General features: G+C 40.9%; 1 protein-coding gene across 5 annotated transcripts in view; it reads left to right on the top strand.

Annotated features, from left to right (window-relative positions):
* Window positions 1-21063, top strand: part of vps8 (VPS8 subunit of CORVET complex) — a 518442-nt gene that overhangs the window by 48578 nt on the left and 448801 nt on the right. For all 5 annotated transcript variants that reach the window (XM_048598730.1, XM_048598733.1, XM_048598732.1 and 2 more), the window contains 2 exons: window positions 12246-12320; window positions 16039-16074. In XM_048598730.1, coding sequence (XP_048454687.1) covers window positions 12246-12320; window positions 16039-16074 — 111 coding nt within the window. The remainder of the gene's footprint in view (window positions 1-12245; window positions 12321-16038; window positions 16075-21063) is intronic.

Consider the following 21063-nt stretch of genomic DNA (forward strand, 5'->3'; position numbering starts at 1 on the left):
CAGAGGAGCAGGAAAGCTGACGTTTCGGGCCTAGAGGGTCTAGGTCTGAAACGTCAGCTTTCCTGCTCCTCTGATGCTGCTTGGCCTGCTGTGTTCATCCAGCTCTACACCTTGTTATCTCAGATTCTCCAGCATCTGCAGTTCCTACTATCTCTGATACAAATCACAAGGTTTACTGAAGCTCTCACAAATATATTTTGAAGAGTAAATATTTCTGTGGTAATTCAATGCCATTTTCTTTTGTGGTCTCTGGTGCTCTGATTTCTGTTCTTTCTTAGAAGAGGAAGGGGAGTGAAGTTCTGTGCACTGGTAATAAGAGCAGATATTGTCAACTAATGACAGTGAATGGTGTGTGTTTAGACAAAGTGGCTAAGTGATGAAGACAATTGACTCCTAAGCCATTGTCTGTTGCCCATCTAGTTAACAGCTGTCAACTGTGTCTGGATTTTTTTAACCGAGTGAATGTATTTAGTTCCTATGATATTCTCATGGGATCGCTAGCTTTATAAATAGTCATACTTACAAAAGCAGGGATATTATCCTCAACCTTTAAGCTGCTGTTTAGGCAGGCAGAGTGTTGTGTATAAGACTGGGCAAAACCTTTAGTAAGGGTATTGAGGGTTTCAGGTGCAGAGGAAAGTTACAGCGGTTATCTCTGGGATGAGGGACTTGTGCGTAGAGGAAAGAGAAGCCAGGATTTTTTTTAGGACAGATGAGAAAATTACATTCTCAAGGTTTCAATACTAACAGTTTCCATTAGAAGGTTGAGTCAAGAAACATGGAGTTGGACAAACCCAGCAGGTCAGACACTACAAGAGGATCAGGAACATCAACGTTTTGGGCTGAAATGGTTTGAGCCTGAAGTGTTGACTTTCCTGTTCCTCTGATGTTGTCTGACCTGCTGTCTTTGTCCAGCTCCGTGTTCTTTGACTGTGGCTTCCAGCATCTGTAGTTCTTAGTGTCTCCTAGTCCGTTAGAAACTTCTGCCAAACTTCAACCCCACTATAGATAAAACTGCTTAACTACAGCAATTATACAAATAGAAGACATGAACACTTATTGGTGATTTAATGTGTACAAAATGAAAAGAGACAAGAAAGAGAAATTAGTTTCATTGGCAGGATGATCAATAGGTAGCAGATTTAAGATAATTAGCACGAGAACCAAGGGCGAGCCAGGAGAATTTATTTTTGCATGTTCTGGAATACACTGCCTCAAAGATTTTTCGAAACAGGTTTAGTCCAAAAAGAGCTTGAGAAGTATGTCTGAAGAGAGAGAAGAAAATACAGAGGAAAGTATGAGGCAGTGAAACTAATTGGATAGCTCAACATTGTGGCTATGACGCAATGAATTAATTACCATAGCGAATTCTTGCTAATTGCATCCATTGCCTTCAGGCTCAAGAACACCAATAAGCACATTTAGAAGACTTTTCAAAAAAAACTTTTCCAAGTAACCAATTACTGCACCCAGCTAAACTAATGAAATTGTTCATCTGCGTAGATTTAAAGCCATTTTAATTTGGAGTTACTCAGTGGAATGGACACTGATTACAAATTTAGTTTTACCAACTTATTTTGTTGTAATAAACCCATTTTTGGGTTTATTAATATAACTGCAATCATTTATTGCTATTAAATAAATAAAAAAATATATTTTAATGCAAAATAGTAACAGGCATTGTGAAACATTGACCATTTGTCTTGGCTCAAGGTAAGTTTTGTGCTCAGTGGTATGAAAATGAGCTTGTGTGGAAATCTAAGCAAAACAGACCTTAATTGGGTGCTATTTTAAGTAGTGCATACACCCAGATCTCCAAGTGGTCTAAATAAAACTCTATACCTATCCTGATCTAGATTTTCTTTCTAATCAACTTGTTCAGAGCAGTTATTACATACCCCTGGAGCAGGTGGGACTTGAACCTGGGCTTCCTGGTCCAGTGACAGGAGCACCTGCACTGCATCATAAATCCTACCTTTCCAAATCTATAATACCAGGACTTCACTTGTAAAATAGTTGCCTGTGAAAACAAGCACAGGGATCGTGAAATGGCATTGTCATGCTTCAATTTTCCATGCTTAGTGGGGAAGTGAACCGAAAACTAAAATTCGTGGAGTCGTCACAAGTTTGAAAATCTGATTGTTTCCTAATTTCCCAATTTTTACCTAAAAGTTCAAATTAAAAAGAATGCACACCAGACCATTTCCATTAATAGGAAAATAGCTATTTATAATAATCAGACTTTTTTAACCAATGGTAATAAGCAGAGAAGTTGAATTGTTTATAACATTATCCCAACCCTTTTCCTATACATGAGATCCAAGACAAAACGCAAGTATTATGGGTGGGGAAAGAAAAATAAAATCTCGGAAGCCAGTATACTGGCACCAGTATCTGTTGTTTTCTTTTGAGTATTTTTTCCCACCTGACTCATTACTGATGATAGGAGGTTGTGAAAACAACTAGGTACTATTGGGTTTAAAAAAAAATCTCCAAACCAGATTGTTAAGGGTTAATTGGTCATGACAGTGAGCAATTGAAGAAAGTGGAAATTTACTTGGAAAGTGGGTCAAGTGTAGAAACAGAGATAGCAGGAACTGCCGATGCTGAAGAATCTGACATAACAAGGTGTAGAGCTGGATGAACACAGCAGGCCAAGCAGGAAGGCTGATGTTTTGGGTCTGGACCCCATTTCTGAAGAAGAGTCCAGACTCGAAATATGAGCTTTCCTGCTCCTCTGATGCTGCTTGGCCTGCTGTGCTCATCCAGCTCTACACCTTGTTATCTAGTGTAGAAACAACTTGTTTTGGTAGAAAGTAACTGCTGTGACCTTGGCTGGGGCCTGGGAGGCAGACTATTGTGCAGCTAGCTCACAGTCACCTGGAATTCTTTTTTAACAACAGAATGTCTGCAAAAGTACTGGAAGTACTAGGAAATCATGAAAGAGCCTGTAACATTAGATTCAGAAGAGTATTAATACTGGGGATTTTACCCCACTCATTGGACATCATTACCAGACGGGTTTGTGAGACTAGGGCAATGGAATCTGAGAGAAACCTCCCAAGTGCCACCATCACTAGACCTTGACTAGCTGAAAAACAGTGAGACTCATTAGCCTGCATATGTATTATGTAATTAAGACGATAGATTTGCTCATTCGTTTGTATATATTAAGTATTTGAACCCAGTAAATGCGCTATAAAGTACACATATCTTGTATTAATTTTGATATCTTAAAGAACCCAATGGGTCTTTCAACCTAACAATACAACCAGTTCTCCGTCTTTCGTTCAACAGCTGAGAATTTTCTCTTCAGTGCCTCTGAAGTTGGTTTTCCCCTTTTTTTTCTTTCAAAAGGGAATTTGCCAAGGCAGCATCTTACAGGGAAATGTGGAGGAAAGTAGCTTGCTACTGGCAATCTTCTTTTACTTCTCCACACAGAATGGAGAGAGAGAGAGACATGAGATAATTTTTCGTCACTGGGCTGGATCTTTCTGCTGCATTGTTCAAACACAAGTTTGATTCCTTGGCAGGCGGCCACAATCAATCTGCTGAGTCTGGTTCTGATTTTAAAAAAAATCAAAAGACTACCTCTGGACAAAGTTGTCCTGTACACCCAGGTGGTGCAATTCTGTCTGGAATGCTCCCTCACCACATGAAAAAGGCAATGTTGTAAATACGGCTCACCTGTGTTCCAGCAGCTTGTTTCCATTTTTAGAATACAAACATCGTGTACAGTTTCCTCTGTTTAAAGCAGTATTGTTTCTCATTTTTAAACCAGTGCAAAAGGACAAAAATGGTCTTTACATAATGCAGGCAACAAATGAATTTACTGCTAGGTCATTTGAATTACTGTGAGCATCCAGTGCTAACTGCTCTGTTCATTGGTTCAAGCTTCAGAAGGAGGCCCATAATTGTGATTTACCAACATCAGTTCAAGTTAGCCTGTGACTCCCGAAAGGAGAGTTGGATTTTGGTTGGAGCAAATGTTGGCACTAGTGCAGGAATTCTTTAATTTTGGAAAGACAGAAGGATGACATAACATGAGAGAGCAAGCTCCAAGGATTTTGGATGTTGCACTGGAAGCCTTGGCGTCGAAGGTGCGATGAAGGAGAATCCTTTCTCTTAGGAAAGACTGGAGACTATCCAGACAAATAACTGAAAACTGCAGTGGAAGTAAACAGTGCCTTGAGTCAATCTTGGAGGAACAGGATGCTGTGCTATAAAATGTTCATTAACTTCACGAGTCGTCAAGGTTTTTCAATGGATCTTTAAAGGATATATCCAACCAATGTTACCACTGGTCTCAGGCATTACTCAATTCGCTATACACTTGCATGCAAACAATTTCTACCAATTAAGATTCAGTACTGATATTCATATGTTACACTGAGCCCACACACACTTAGTACATCTACAAGCATCACACCTCTCAATTTGAACACTTGCAATTGCAATCAGATCACCCAATCAGAGTGAATGACAGCCACTGACACACTTGACTCTCTCGCAGAATAAACCAGGGGCAGCAGGAATTAATTGAAGGGGGAAAGACATGCTTCTGTATCTGGTGCATGTAGAGAAGATTGCACTGGTTGTTAAACCAAGGTCATGGCTAGTAAGGCGCTGAAACAATTGAAGATGACTGTGTCATCATTTCAGATCCTCTTCCTCTTACCATTGTGTTCCCCCACCTCCAACACCATCCCACATTCTGTTTGGATTTACCAGCTTCAGAAAGTGTAACCATGCATCTCTTATTCGCCCCACCCCTGCTTCCCACACCAAAACCTGTGTCTTTCTCCTTTCTCGTAGTTAAGAGTTGCAATCTTGTGATTTTGCACTCTCAGCCACAAACTCAGATACTGATGCTATGTATTCAATAGAGGATGAATTAATAATGAGATCTGCATAGGCTGCAGACATTGGACGATGAAATCAGTATAGCACAAATGTCAACTCATCAGCTCAAATCACCTGTGAGTCACACTTTAATTTAACATAGTAGCTAAATTGCAGATGGCACAGGGGAATACTTGAGTATGAAGGCGTGATGATATTTATCTGGATTCTTGTCACTGACTTTCATAGTACTCTGATCACATTAAGATTGGGTCTGGCAAAGGATTGAGCTGGTATAGGTGTATTCAATGCTACAGACTGCCACTGGTAAAACATCATGGAATGAGGGCTGCCACCAATTTATCCAGTCGTACCCAAAGCGTATTACAAGAGCACTTGATTAAAACCTCTGGAGGGGAGAGATAGGGGTCTGGAAGCAGACGCACCATGGCCCATACTTTCCCTCCCTGCTCCTGCTCTATGGCCATTCATAGTGTCCAAGAAATGAGCACTGAAACGTACCAATTATACTTGTAAAAATCTGCCTTTCACCTCCCTTTGTTGAACATTGGCTTCTCTTTCATCACGTGTTTGCTATAATATTGCTTTTTGTGCATCTAGTAATTGAACTTAAATTAATACTATGCATATTTTGATTCTGCTTTTATTACTTTGGAAATGGAAGCAGCTATTTTGAGAAAAAGTAGACTTCTGGTGATATCATTGGAGTTTTAGTTGTATTTTTTGATCTTTAGATGAAAGTTAAGGCAATATACTATCGAATAAAAATAAATAGGCTTACTGCGTATGAATCAATTACACATCACTTAATATCATAACATCTACTGTCTTTATTAAACACAATCTTCCAAGCGTTTTTAAAAATGCTTTGAAAACATGAGAAATTCTTGTACGTGGGAGGTATTGTTCTGAGTAGCATGGTTTCTGGTATGTGTTGTATAACCAGCCCACCATCTTTGATGTTAAATAAAAATACACGTGCCCATTCATCTAGCTTTATGGAAGGTACAGTCAGAATCAGCTTTACTCAGTTGCTAGTTCTCTTGCTTTTTGTTGCAGTATTTATGCATAGTCTTGGAGTCTCAAGGTACAGGTCAACGATTATTTATTGAGACAACATTGGGAGAGTTTACCTCAGAAAAGATTCTGACCTGGTCTCACCAATCCTGCTTTCCCAGGTGCCATCCTCTCTTCTCTCCAGAGCCTGTGCTTTGTTCCCATTCTTGACTAAACCTCATTGCTTTGTATTTCTTGCTGTGGAACGGGGTCATCCTCATGCTCCATTTCCAAATAAGACCTCATGGTTAATACTGGTTCAGCCAGCGAGTTCATTTTCACAGAAACTGTCCATCTGCCTCATCAGCATCTGAGTGTGTTTGTGCAGTTTAAATTATTTTTGTTTTTAACTTGACTACTTTCTTGAATAACAATAAATGAAAGTAAATCTTACATGATTTATAAGAGTATTGCTTATGAAGTTAACTAAAACTCTCTACCTCATTCTAATCCCTGTTGGAAACTCATGTGGATTTATTGGTTAACTCAACAAATTTCCCCTACCACTCTGCTCAAAGATTTGGAGTCTAGTCTGGAGATGTGAGCAAATAAATAAGATCAATATTTAAATGAACAACTGCTATATTGTTACCTTTTGGATTTGATTATAATTTGTATAGGTTGACAGGGCGTTGTTCCGTAACACCAGTTAGTGAAAAAATTATGAAAAGCTGTTCCAGAGATAGTAGGAACTGCAGATGCTGGAGAATCTGAGAATACAAGGTGTAGAGCTGGATGAACGCAGCAGGCCAAGCAGCATCAGAGGAGCAGGAAAGCTGACGTTTCGGGCCTAGACCCTTCAGGGTCTAGCTCCTGTGCTAGTTTGCTCAAGGAATTTCCAGAAGTTGGAAATGAAACCCCTACTTTTCTTATTATCTCTTATGAAAAGCTGTGATGTTTTCTGATGTCTCAATATTCCTCCTTAAACATTAACTGTCCATTTATCTGAAATGTTATTTGTGGGTCCTCGCTGTACATAGGCTAGCTACTATAATGACCTACAAAATAATAGTCACTGTATTTCAAAAGGAATGTCAGTTGTAAAATACTATGAGACATCATGAGGACGTGAGAAATGATAAATGATGAACATCAAAAAATGAAGTCTGCATAATGCTGTTTGGTTTATATATGTAAGCAGTGTTGATGTATATTACATTTGTTGGGATGATGGATTGTGTTACAGATCATCATGGTTGTTCTAGCCACTGTTGTTGCTAATTTATGAATGACATCCTTTTGGACATATTTTTAGGACATTAAAACTGATTTTTAAGAATCAATTTATCATGCCAGCTTATAAACAACTTATTTTCTGCTTGCTTAGAGTTATTCTTTCTAGCTGTTCCAATAGCTTCTTTTTGTTTCCTGTTTGCCAACTTGTGAAAAATGAGATTTTTTATTGTTTTTTATTTAAAAGTGTGCCTAATGCTAGGTTACAAAGCCCCCAAAGCCTTTCCTCACATCCTGTTTGTTCAGTTCCATTCATGGGCCCACTACCTTGCGAATATTGAGGCCATTAATTATCACAGCTGCCACTCTGTCTGCGATCAACCAATTCCAGACTGACTATGTATTGTCACTGGAACATTTTTATCTTGATGGCTTAACATATTTGCTCCTATGCTAGTTTGCTCATGGAATTCCCAGAAGTTGGAAATGAAACTCCTACTTTTCTTGACATATATTAGCATTCTAGATTTTGGTGAATAGAGGACAATTTCAAAGTTTTAATCAACACCAAGGTATTCATGGTGATTAATATGCACAATAAGAGCTCCTGGAATAAGAGTAACATATTGTGGAATCACATGATTGTTACAGTGCCAGGAGAGGCCATTATGTCTGTTCTGGTTCTGTGAATGAACATCATGACTTAGTGGCATTCTCCTGCCTTGCCCCCTAGCCTTGTCATTCATTACACTTGCTTCTTTTGCAAATTATTTTCCTCATGCTGTGTTATTTCTTGATCATTTTATGCTTGAATATAGTTCTCCCTGTCTACTCTGCTCAGACCCTTCATGAGCTTCAGGTCGCCTCTTAATCTTCTCCTCTCCAGAGAAACAATACCAACCTCTTCTGTCTGACTTCATAACTGAAGCACCTCATCCCTGGAATCGTTACCGCAAATATCTTGTACTATCAGTAAAGCTTTGACATCTTCCTGAAATGTGACACCAGAAATGTATGCAGTTAGCCATCTGAGGTCTAATTTGTGTCTCATACAAGTTCAGCTTAGTCTACTTGTTCTTGTACTCTATTTCCCTCTTAAAAGCCAAGGATACCATTTACCTTACTAACGCTTTCTCTACCTGCCCAGCCATTTTTTTTATGATTGTGCACATTTACACCCAGGTCTGTCTGCTCCTGCATACTCTCCAGATGAATGCCTTCTATTTTATACCATATTTCCATGATCTTTTTACCAGAATTTATCTTTTCATTCTTGACCGAATTGAAAGTTATTTGTTACCTTCTTGCCCAATCCACCTGTCGGGGAGCTCCATGAGCAAATAGTATAGGGCAAATAAAGATGGAGAAATCAATGTATGGCCCAAAGACTGGTGTGAAGAAAGCAGTTTCTGATTCATAGGGTAGGAGCAAATTACTCCAGATGCTGCAATCTGTACTGAAAACAAAAAGTGCTGGAGATCACAGCAGGTCAGACAGCATCCGTGGAGAAAGAGCACACTAACGTTTCGAGGCTAGATGACTCTTCATCAGAGCTGACGTGAAGTGTGGAGGGGGCAACATTTATGCAGTAGTGGGGGGGTTGGCGTGCTGGGGGGGAAGGGGTGTGGTTAGTGCACATTAAGTGATCGAAATGTGACAATGGCAGAACAATGGTGTGTCTCACTGCCAGACTGGAAAGAACAGATAGTCCCACTGGAGTGGGAGGAGGGGAGAGAAGACATGGTGACAGAGAATGTCACAAGTAAAGCTAAAAGAAAGGGAAGGAATGGGAGTGAGTTCACACTCTGAAGGTGTTGAACTCAGTGTTAAGTCCCGTGTTACTCCTTCAGTTTGCGCTGTATGTTGCTGGAGCACTACTCCACACCGAGGACCAGACAAGTAGGCTTGCGAGCAGGATGCTGTGTTAAAATGACCGGCTGTGGGAGTGTCGGGGTCATGCTTGCATGTAGAATGGAGGTGTTCTGCAAAGCGGTCACCCAGTTTGTATTTGGTTTCTCCGATGATCATTTAATCTGCACTATCAGCACCCTTTCCTCCCCAGAACTCCGCCCCCCCCAATATTGCATAAATGCTGCCCCCTCCACACTTTGTCAGTTCTGATAAAGAGTCATCAAGCTTGAAACATTAGCTTGCTCTCTCTCCACGGATGCTGCGTGACCTGCTGTGAGTTCCAGCATTTTTTTGTTTTCAGTCTGATTCATATAGCGTAGGAGTCATTACCGAGAAAAGTAGGATATGTACCATTGGGACAGTGTGCAACTGAATTATATTAGAGTTGGTAATCTTGTGAACTGAAAAATCAGCAAAGTGCAGATGACTCTAAATGCTGGGACAAGGGTTAAAATCTGGGAAAATGTGGTAAAAAATGATAAAAGACAAGGCATGAAAGAAATGTACAATGCAAAATGATAAACAGACCAGGCAGGGAGAGATGGAGAGTACGTATCTATGAGTGAATCAACAGATAAGTCTAGAGGTTGCAAACTAAAGATTCTGTTTCTGAATGTAACACAGCATTCAGAAGAAGACAGATGAATTGATAGCTCATTAGAAATAAATACAACTGAAAGTATTACAGTAACATGGCTGCGGGATTGGTACCTGAATATTGAAGAGAACAAGATATTTGGGATTTCTGAGTACTTGGAAATGTCGAGGGGTGGCCCTGGGATGAACTGAGTTCGGGAAACCCCCCAGAATGTAGTTTGATTAGAGATTAGAAATTATAAGGGCAAGAAGTCACTTGTGGGAATGATAGATAAGCCCCTAACAGTAACCACAGGGTAAGGTAAAGCATAAAGAAATACATAATTGGAGCTTGTCAGAAAGGTACAGTGATAGTCATGGGAGATTTCTATATAATCTACATGCAGATTGGAAAGATCAGTTGGGCAAAGGTGGCCTAGATGATGGAATATTTTCAGGATATTTTTTTCAGAACAGCAGTCCTGGAGCCAATCAGAGAGCAGACTGTACCAGATCTGATACTAGAATCATAGAATCCCTACAGTGAGGAAACAGGCCCTTTGGCCCAACAACCCTTGGAGCATCCCACCCAGACCCATCCCCCTATAACCCACCTAAGCTACACATCCCTGAACACTATGGGCAATTTAGCACAGCCAATCCACCTAAATTGCACATCTTTGGACTGTGGGAGGAAACCAGAGCACCCAGAGGAAACCCCCGCAGACACGGGGAGAATGTGCAAACTCCACACAGACAGTCGCCCGATGGTGGAATTGAACCCGGGTCCCTGACGCTGTGAGGAAGCAGTGCTAACCACTTGGCCACCGTGCAATGAGATCAGATTAATAAATTATCTCACAGTGAATGTACCTCTAGGAAGTAGTTACTGTAAGGGGACTGATTTTTACATTCAGTTTGTGGGATGGAACAGTGGATGTAAGACTAGTGTTTTGAAATTAATTAAAGGCAATTATGAGACCTTGCAAGCAGAGGCTAGCTGAGGTGAATTGGCCAATTAAGTCGAAGGATTGGACCATAGTGATGCAGTGGAAATCACTTAAGGTCATACTTTAGAATATACATAATAGATGCATTCCAATAAGAAAAAAAATTCTGAGGAGGGAGCACCACCTATGGTTAACTAACCTAACAAGAAGCTCCAAATTGTATCAGACTTGAAGAGAAAAGCGTATTGTTATGCAACAAACATCCTGCAGACAGTCTGTAGGTCTGGCAGCATCTGTGGAGAGAGAATTAGTTCATGTTATTGTGAGGAAGAGAATGTTTTGAAATTATGTAACTTTTCAGATAATTGCGCATAGATAGGTGGCTGGTCAGAATATTGAACAGGATATAAAAACAGCAAATATTGACAAATTTGAGAGAATTATTAAAGTATGAAAGAAAACTAGCTGCAAGCATAAAAGCAGATAGTAAGTTTTTATAGAAATTTCAAAAGGAAAGGAGTTAACAAGGTAGGCATTGGTCTAAAGACCATATCTTTTGTATTTTTGATTGTGAAGAGAGATTGGACAGACTGGGGCTGCTTTCCTTAGAGCAGAGCAGACTGAAAGGGGACATGATTGTGATGTATAAAATTGAGGGGCATAGATAAGATAGTTAGGAAGGAACCTTTCTCCTTTGAGGGATCAATAACCAGGAGCCATAGATTTAAGTAAAAGGGCAGAAGGTTTAGAGGAGATGTGAGGAAGGTGTGGGAATCTGGAATTCATTGTCTGTGAGGGTGGTGAAAGCAGAAACCCTCATAACATTTAAGTAGTATTTAGATTTACACTTGTGATGCCAAGACACATAAGGCCAAGGGCTGAGCGCTCGAAAATAAGATGACAATTGTTAGGTAGTTGTCTTTTTACCAACGCGAACATGATAGGCTAAAGGGCCTATTTCTATGCTATGGATCTCTGTGACTCCAAAGGTACAGGGATAAGCAGGAAAGTGGATTGAGGCCACAATTAGATCAACCATGATCTTGCCAGATAGGGCCTGAGTAGGAGTAAGCGGTCTGGTGGAAGTGTGTGAGCTAAGTATGAAGTCAGTTGAATAGTTACACTGGTTAGCTTATGCATCTAATTAGATCAGAGTAACTATTTTACTTAATTTCAATGGAACTGTCTGAATTATACAGTTTAGTTGGAGACTTGCAAGCGTTCCAGATATAGAGGGAAAGTGGATTGAGGCCACAATTAGATCAACCATGATCTTGCCAAATAACAGGACAGACTCGAGGCACCAAATAGCCTACTCCTTAGCAGACAAGGTGGTCAGTTTATCTGCTCTGAGTGATCCCTTCTGCCTGGTACTGCTTGCTCTGTTCTATCCAGGTCTGGTCGGTCCATTCACATGTTAAGTCCATTGGAAAGCTGAAATAATTGGTGGTGTCACTTAATATTGTCCGCTTATTTGTTTTTGTTCTCTTGCGGCACGTGGGGTGTCACTGGCCGACCGTCCCTAGTTGCCCTTGAGAAAATGGTGATAAACCACTGCCTTGACCTGCAGAGTCACAATGCCATTAGGGAGGGAATAATTCTGATTATCATTGCCCAAGCTTTTAATGGTTTCTCAAACAAATTGTAATATTATTTGTTCTATGCTAAGCTATTTTGAAAAATGATTTAAATTAAAATATCATTTCTTTCTCAAAGGCCCTGGTTGGAGAAAAGGCATGCTACCAATCGGTTAGTGGCCATGGAGGACAAATAATCTATCTGGGGACCAAGGTAACATGTACAATCTTTGTCACTATTCGGATTTTGTTAAGAAAATACAATTATGGTATAAGGATCAGAGCATGAGATAAGCTTCTGAATATTTATGGAAGAGCGCGAGTGTATGTTATATTCATCAAAGGATGTGTTGGATTTCTTTTGAAAGGATTACACTTTTTGGGACATTTCACTGATCTTTTACAGCATGAAAAAGTTGGACCCCCACGGGTCAGCCCCTGGAAGTTGTGTTGTTCATCTTCACAGATAAGGCTGATAATAGGAAATCTGTCTCAGCGCTCTGCTGAAATATCCAATTTGGGCATTGATTGAAACAGGAACTGAATCACACCTTTAAATCATTTGTTCGCTGGACTCTGATTGCAAGGGGGAAAGTGCCTTATAAAATGTTGATAAATTCAAATGCTTTTTAGGCTTCCAGTTCCATTCTACTATTTGGCCGTTGTCTAATCGGATGCATTTTATGTTTGCTCAATTTATTCCCTATGTTTGGTTTATTTTCTCTCTTTATAGACTGCTGTGAGGCAAAGTACAATTGCTGTCTGGCTGGATGTTATTTTTTTTCAGCTCTTGCATTATATACGGAAATAAATGTATGCATGGAATAATGAAGATACTTGAGACACCAGAAGTAATTTTATTATAGTATTGTTAATCTGCATGAAAGTAAATATATATGGATCTATACTTTGCTGTTGCTTCCCTACACAATTTTAGTAGCTATTTTGCTCATTTATCTTGCTCAGCTTTATTCTGTCTCCATTTATTTAAAAACTTAAAATTATTCCTTATCAATACTGCCCTTGTGGATGAGGTGTGCAGGCCAGTATTTTCATCAGGATTTCCCACTGAGAGAAATAGATCTTTAAATTCCTGCTGTCAGACAGGTTAACAACCTGGTCTTTGGAGAGTGAGCAGTCTTTGGCTGGCATCATAGGAACAGGACAAGACTCCTGAGAAGGGGCAGTCTCAAACAGATTGCTACTCTGCCCCCTCTTTCCCATGAAAAGAGGGAGCTCTGCACTTCTAGCGGGGAGGTTCCACTCTGGGCTCACTCAGAAATGTGCGGTTGCACTTTCATTCTCTGGTAGTGCACAGCTGTTGGGAGAAGACAAATTAGGTGCTCTTTTCACAGCAGTCCCCTGCCGTATTCTGAAATTTAAACATCTAGAGACACATTTTGATAGCTGCTGTCAAATGGTAAGTACATAAGTTTAAATTTGATGTTAGGGTACATGGAAGGTAGACAAGCGGGTAGGGGTGTAAGATAACTGGGGTGGCAATAGCAGCTGGCTGTGGGATAGGGCGACAGCGCGTAGGATATCAGATGAGCAGCGGGTTGTATGCCAGGTGGATGGGATGCCAGGGTGCAAGGTGGCAGGGGGTCCAGGTAAGTGATGCAGTGTTTAGGGTAATTTGGGGTTAGGTGGAGAGATCTATGTCAAGTGGCAGGGCAGATGGGTCACGTGTGCTGTGGGGCAAGGGAGAGTGTGTTGGAGATTGTAAGAAGGGAGGTCAGGTGCTGAGCCTGAGGTGGGGGCATTGTGCCCAGTAGAGTGGAGAATTGGGGGGTGGTGTGGTGTCTAGTGGCGTGGAGGAGGGGGTGTGTCCTGAGGCGTGGAGAAATGGGAGGGGATGTGTCCCATGACGTGGAGGGGCATTGTGTCCTGTGGCATGGAGAAGTGGGATGAGTGTGTCCACTGTTGGGAGAGGGGGTCCTGGGGCCCATTGGGTCAGGGCCTGAGTAGGTGTAAATGGCATGGTGTAGGTACAGTCGGAAGTGTGTGAGTTAAGTTTGGAGTCAGTTGAATATTTACCCTGGTTAGCTTATGCATCTAATTAGATCAGAGTAACTATTTTACTTAATTTCAATGGAACCGTCTGAATTATACAGTTTAGTTGGAGACTTACAAGCATTCCAGATGTAGAGGCATTCCCCAACAGAGTTTTAAACTTCCCGGGTCCCTGCGCAAATCCTATTTATGCTGAAATAATGATTGTCAGGCCACTGGAAAATGAGGGCCATCAGAAACTTCTTGGCCTTTACCAGACTGGTGAATGGACTCTAGCCTTAAATAACGCTGATCTTGCTAACGTTGATCTTGTCTAGTGCATGCCTGGTGCAATGTAACCTATATGCCTCTATGTCTTTTTGATCTGTACATCATTTGCTTACTATGATCTGCCTGTATCGCTCGCAAACGAAGCTTTTCGCTATATTTTGGTACACATGACAATAAATAAATAATTCAATAAATCATTAGTTGGAGAAATAGACCATTCAGCCTCTCAAGCCTGCCTCATCTTTCAACAGCCTATTTGTCCCAGATCTCTGTTCCTCTTTTATGCAGCTTCTTTCAGCTACCAAATCCGTGCTATTTCAAAAATTTTCTACCTCCACTTTAAATACTTAGAGTGACCTAGCCCCCACAAAACCCTGGTAGTGAAATCCATACATCACCACCTTCTGGGAGAAGAAACTCTTTTGCATCTTGGTTTTGAATGAATATCCCTTTACTTTAACAATATCCCTTTAGTTCAATAATCCTTTACTGGTGGAAACTCTTTTCAACATTTAAATCAAAAACAGTGTGCTGGAGAAGTACAGCAGGTCTGACAACGCCTGTGAAGAGAAAAATCCAGTTTCCAGTTCTGCTTCCAGTTCTGACAAAGGATCACTGGACATGAAATATTAATTCTATTTTCTGTCTAAAGAGGCTGCCAGACCTTCTCAGTTTCACCAGCACTTTGTTTTTATTGTCGATTTCCACACTTATTGTGTTTATTTCCAACGTCTACCCTGTCACGCCCCCTCAGAATGTAGTATGTTTCAACAAGATCATCTCTTATTCTTTAAAAATCTAATGAATCAAGGCCTAATCTGTTTCATTGTTTTTTTGATAAATCACCCCCTTCATTGCAGAAATCAGCTATGTGAATTTCTTTTAGACTGTGACAAATGCCAATATTTCGTTCCTTAAATAAGGGGACCAAAGCAGTCCACCCCACGTCCATCTTGTACAGTTGTTACAAGACTTCCATGTCATCAAACTCAAAACTGCAATTTTCTGTATGAGGTTTGTTCAGCTTCTTTTCTCTACTGGACCCTTCCTAATCCAGTTCCTGGTATATTTCCGTGCCTGTTCAGAGAGAGTAGGGGAGAAATCCCTTGGGGAAATCTCACTTGTTGGGAATTTTTACCTCTTGGGAAATGTTTTAAATACTTTTCTATGTCTTCTGGAAGTGATAAAAACATTGAACAAGTTTGAACCTGGCTTCTGTTACTGTTGGTATTGTGCCATTATTTTCTGCTTGAAGCTGAAGTACTGTCCTGCATTCTGTCCACCACGACTAGCCTGGGGTCTCTCCAATTGCACAGCTAGGAACCTTGCCTCTGCCTTTCACACCCTCACCCGCTCTTTTAGAAGAGGAATGCAGGGAAGTGATTCCAATTACCAGACTTCTCTTACAGTTTTGACTTTTAGTAGAACTTAGGTTGCAGAATCCAGACATCTCCATCTTTTAATGCCTGACACACCCTTTGGCTATTGCTCCCACTGTTGCTACAATTCAGAACCCCAGAAGACGTAACCTTTTGATTCTGTTGTTCAGATGCCATATTTGGAAATTGTGCCTCCGTTTCTTGAATTCAATGGAAACTTTCCCCGTAACATAACAAATATATTAACTTCCTTTGTTCCTTCTCTTACAGTCAGTGCATGTGATTACCCTGAGGACTTGGCGGGAGGTAAGCAAGTTACGATTGTTCAGTGATATTTTGTGTAGGAGGCATCTAGCCTGCTCTTGTGGAGTTTTTTCCATTAAAACTTAACATTCAGCTTGCCTTGACACATTCAAACAGCTTGTCTTGTTAATTTACTAGTATATTGTCCTCCTGGATTCACGTCCTAAAATCTCTCTCATCCTGGTCTATTTATATCTTGACCTATACCATTTCCATCTGAATTGGCATTCAGGTAGCAGCATGATGGACTAATTCTTATCCCAATCACTCATTTAAACAGAAATTCCTGTCAGCACAGCAGTGTGCAGATTACTCTTCATCTGCTAAATTCTATTTAGTTATATTCTTGGCTTTGTTTAACACTTTGCTCTTAAAAGGAACTTTAAAAAAAAACTGGATCAGAATACACCTTTTGGCCTGTCATGCCAGTTTATTCCATGTTACAGTTCACCTTTGCATCGATCACTTGCAAACCTTTTAATGGTCATGAGGGGAGAGAAAGTTGTGGTGTAGTGGTAATGTATTACCAATGTATTATTGTCCAAAGATCCAGGCTAATGTTCTCGGGTGACAGGTTTGAATCCCAGCATGGCAGAAGGTGAAGTTTGAATTCTGTTAATAAGTGATCATGAAACCATTTTCAATGTCGTAAAAAGCTGTCTGGTTCACCGGTATCCTTCACAGAAGGAAAATTTGCATTTTTCACCTGGTCTGGCCTTGCATCATCTCTAAAATAGCTTAGCACGCCACTCAGTTGTGTCTAATCACACAATGTCTGACAAAGGAATGAAAATAGACAGACCACCCAGTGTCGACAAGACACCAGAAATGACAATGGTCATCACTCACATGTTGATCCTGTAAAGTTCTCCTTATATGTGGTATCTTGTGCCAAAATTGGGAAAGTTGTACTGTAGACTATTTGAGCAACAAGTTGATATAATCTTTCCTATTAAATCATACAATGTGTCAGACACCATTATCATTCCTCTGTATAACCTGTCTCATCAACAGGGGTGACCCAGCAGAGGTAGCAGCACAATGATATACAGTCAGGAGGGAGTTGACATTGACTCTGAGTCCCAGGAAGTCTCATGGCAGCAGGTCCACAATGGGACAGCAGGGGGAGCTAGAGCACAAAATGTACTTTAGATGGGGGACTTCAGTGGCTAAGTAGCACCATTACTGACCAACCTGGCTGAGTACGAAAGGGCATAAAAAAGGATTGTAAAACTTTCCATGAATATAAGACGGGAAAAATATTAGTAAAGACAAACATAGACCTTTTAATGTTTAGAAACCAGAGAAATTGTATTTGGGAACAAAGAAATGGTGCAAGAATTGAACAGATACTTTGGTTCTGTCTTGACAAAGGAGGGCACAAATAATCTCCCAGAAATGTTGGTGAGAGGGTGCAATTGAAGGAAATCAGTATTAATAAGAAAGTGGTGCGAAGGAAATGACTAGGTTTAAAGGCTGCCAAATCACCAGGGTCTGATAATCTACATCCCAGGGTAATCCTGAAAATGTTGGATACACTAGTAGCCATCTTCTAAAATTTGATAGACTCTGGAACAGTTCCTATATAGTGGAGGTTAGCAAATGTAACCGCACTGCTTAAAAAGGGAGGGACAGAAAAAAAGCACAGAACGACAGACCGGTTAGCCTAACACCAGTAGTGGGGAAAATGTTAAGAGTTCATGATAAAAGACGTGATAACGGAACATCCGGAAAGCATCAACGGGATTGGCAAAGCCAGCATGGGTTTAGGGAAGGCAAATCATGTTTGATAAATTTACTGGCATTTTTTGAGAATTCAACTAGATGAATAGATAAGGGAGAACCAGGCATGTGGTATATTTGGATTTTCAGACGGCTTGGAGAAGGTCCTTCATGAAAGGCTATGCGCAATGTTAAAGTACATGGGATAGTGGGTAATATATTGGCATAGATAGAGAACAGGTTGGCAGACAGGAAAAAGAGTGGGAATAAATGGGTCTTTTTTTGAATGGCAGGCAGTGACTAGTGGGGTACTACCAGAATTAGTGCTTGGACCCCACCTATTCTGATATGTGTATATATTATTAATAAAATGACCTGGATGATGGAAACAAATACAACATTTCCAAGTTTTCTGATGACACAAAACTAGATGGGATCGAAAATTGTAAGGATGATGCCAAGAGGTGATTCAGACAAGTTGAGTGGGCAAACGCATGGTGATGCAGGAGAGCATGGCTAAATGTGAAGTTACACACATCAGTATGAAAAACAGAAAGGAAGAGTATGATGTAAATTGTAATATATTGGGAAATGTAGATGTACAAAGAGAGCTGGGTGTCCTTGTTCGCCAATCAATGAAAATAAATTGCAGCAAGTAATTAGGAAGACAGATGGTATATTGGCCTTAATTGTAGGAGGATTGAGTTCAAAAGTTGGGATGCCTTAATGCAGTTGTACAGAGCCCTGGTGAGACCACACCTGGAGTATTGTGTGTAATTTTGGTTTTCCCACTTATGAAGGAATATACTTGCCATAGAGGGAGTGCAGTGGAAGTTCACTAGGCTGATACTGGGGATGGTAGAACTGTTCTGCGGAGAGAGATTAGTTTGTCTAGGCCTGTATTCACTAGAGCTTAGAAGGATGAGAAGGGATTTGATTGAAATGTGCAAAATTTTAACAGGGTTCCTTAGACTAGATGCAGGAAGGATTTTTACCTTGGCTGTGGACATGTAGAGCCAGGGCACAGTCTCTGGATGTGTGGTGGACCATTTAAGACTGAGATGACTAACCATTTCTTCCATAAGACCAGAAGATCTATAGTAGAATTAGGCCATTCTCCTCATTGAGTCTGCTCCACCATTCAATCATGGCTGATGTGTTTCTCAACCCCACTCTCTTGCCTTCTCCCCAAAACCCTTGATCCCCTTACTAATCAAGAAGCTTTATATCTCTGTCTTAAATGGACTCAATGACTTGGCCTCCACAGCCTCCTGTGACAATGAGTTCCACAGATTAACCACTTTCTGGCTGAAGGAATTCTATCTCATCTCAGTTCTAAAGGGCTGTTCCTTCTCTCTGAGGCTGTGCTCTTTGATCCTAGTCTCTCCTACCAGGGGAAACATCTTCCTCACATCCACTCTATCCAGGCCTCTCTGTATTCTGTAAGATTCAATGAGATACCCCCTCATCCTTACAAATTCTATCGAGTACAGACCCAGAGTCTCAAGACCACTCCTCATATGTCAAGCCCTTCATCCCCAGGATCATTTCGTAAACCTCTTCCGAGCCCCCTCCAATACCAGCATATCCCTTTCCAAAGATATGGGGCCCAAACTGCTCACAATATTCTAAATATGGTCTGACCAGAGCCTTATACAGCCTCAGTAGTACATCTCTGCTCTTGTATTCTAGCGTTCTTGAAATGAATGCTGACATTGCATTTGCCTTCCTAAATGTGAACTGAATCTACATGTTAACCTGAAGAGAATCCCGAACTAGGACCCCCAAGTCGCTTTGTACTTCACATTTCTAAAGTCTTTCTCTATTCAGAAAATAGTCTATACCTTTATTTTCTCCACCAAGTGTATAACCTTACATTTTCCCGCATTCCATCTGCCACTTTTTTGTCCAAGATCCTAGACTGCCCAAGTCCTTTTGCAGCCCCTTCACTTCCTCAACACCACCTACTCCTCCACTTAGCTTTGGAACTTCTGCAAACTTAGCAACAATGCCCTCAGTTTCTTTGTCCAGATCATTAATGTATAGTATGGATAGTTAAGGTCCCAGCTCATTCAAACGATAGCGAAACTGTACAGTTCTCTACTCCTGAAGGGCACGGAGGCCAACTCACAGAATATGTTCAAGAAAGATATTGACACATTTTTAAATTTTAAGGGGTATGGGGAAAAGCAAAAATCTGGCTTTCAAAGAGAAGGTCAAACGTGATCATAATAGCAGGGCATACACGTAGGCTGAAGGGCATGCTCCTGCTACTAGTTTCTATGTTTCTTTAGCCAGCTACTCGACTAGGTCTGCAGCAGGTGGTGAGGGAATTAGCCAGAGGAAACTTCATGTTAGTTGAAGGCCGAGTGGTATTATTGCTGAACTGCTAATTGAGAGACCCAAATAATGTTCTGGGGACCCAGGTTCAAATCCTGCCATGTCAGATGGTGGAATTTGAATTCAATTAAAATCTGGAATTAAGAGTCTAACGGTGACCATGAATCCATTGTTGATTGTTGGGAAAAACCCAGCTGGTTCACTAATGTCCTTTAGGGAAGGAAACTGCCATCCTTACCTGGTCTGGACTACATGTGACTCTTAAGCCAATTAGGGGTGGACAGTAAATGCTGGCCTGGCCAGCAATGCCTTGATCCCATAAATGAATTAACAAAATATTAATTGCAGCAGATGCATCTGTTCTTGACAGTTTCGGTAGAGATGACCATTGTAAAGTTCCTTTGGAGACCAATTCTCACCTCACATTGATGATACTCCATTATGCTGCATTTATTATTACTCAGACAGTTATGATTCTTCGGAATTCTCAACTGCAGGGAGCTGTGGAATCTCCAGTTGAGTAGGTTTAAAGTAGAGATCGACAGCTTTTTAAATAATGATGATGTAAAGGAATATGGGGATAGTATGGAAAAAGACGTTAAAGTGGATGATCAGCCACAATTGTATCAAATGGTGGGGCACACTCGACAAGCTGAATGGCCTACAGTTGTAGAGCTGGGTGAACGCAGCAGGCCAAGCAGCATCAGAGGAGCAGGAAGGCTGACGTTTCGGGCCTAGATCCTTCATCAGAAATGGGAGAGGGGAAGGGGGTTCTGAAATAAATAGGGAGAGAGGGGGAGGTGGATAGAAGATGGATAGAGGAGAAGATAGGTGGAGAGGAAACAGACAGGTCAAAGAGGCAGGGATGGAGCCAGTAAAGGTGAGTGTAGGTGGGGAGGTAGGGAGGAGATAGGTCAGTCCAGGGAGGAC

Source organism: Rhincodon typus, chromosome 7 (assembly GCF_021869965.1).
Source record: "Rhincodon typus isolate 14 chromosome 7, sRhiTyp1.1, whole genome shotgun sequence".
In the NCBI taxonomy this organism is placed as follows: domain Eukaryota; kingdom Metazoa; phylum Chordata; class Chondrichthyes; order Orectolobiformes; family Rhincodontidae; genus Rhincodon; species Rhincodon typus.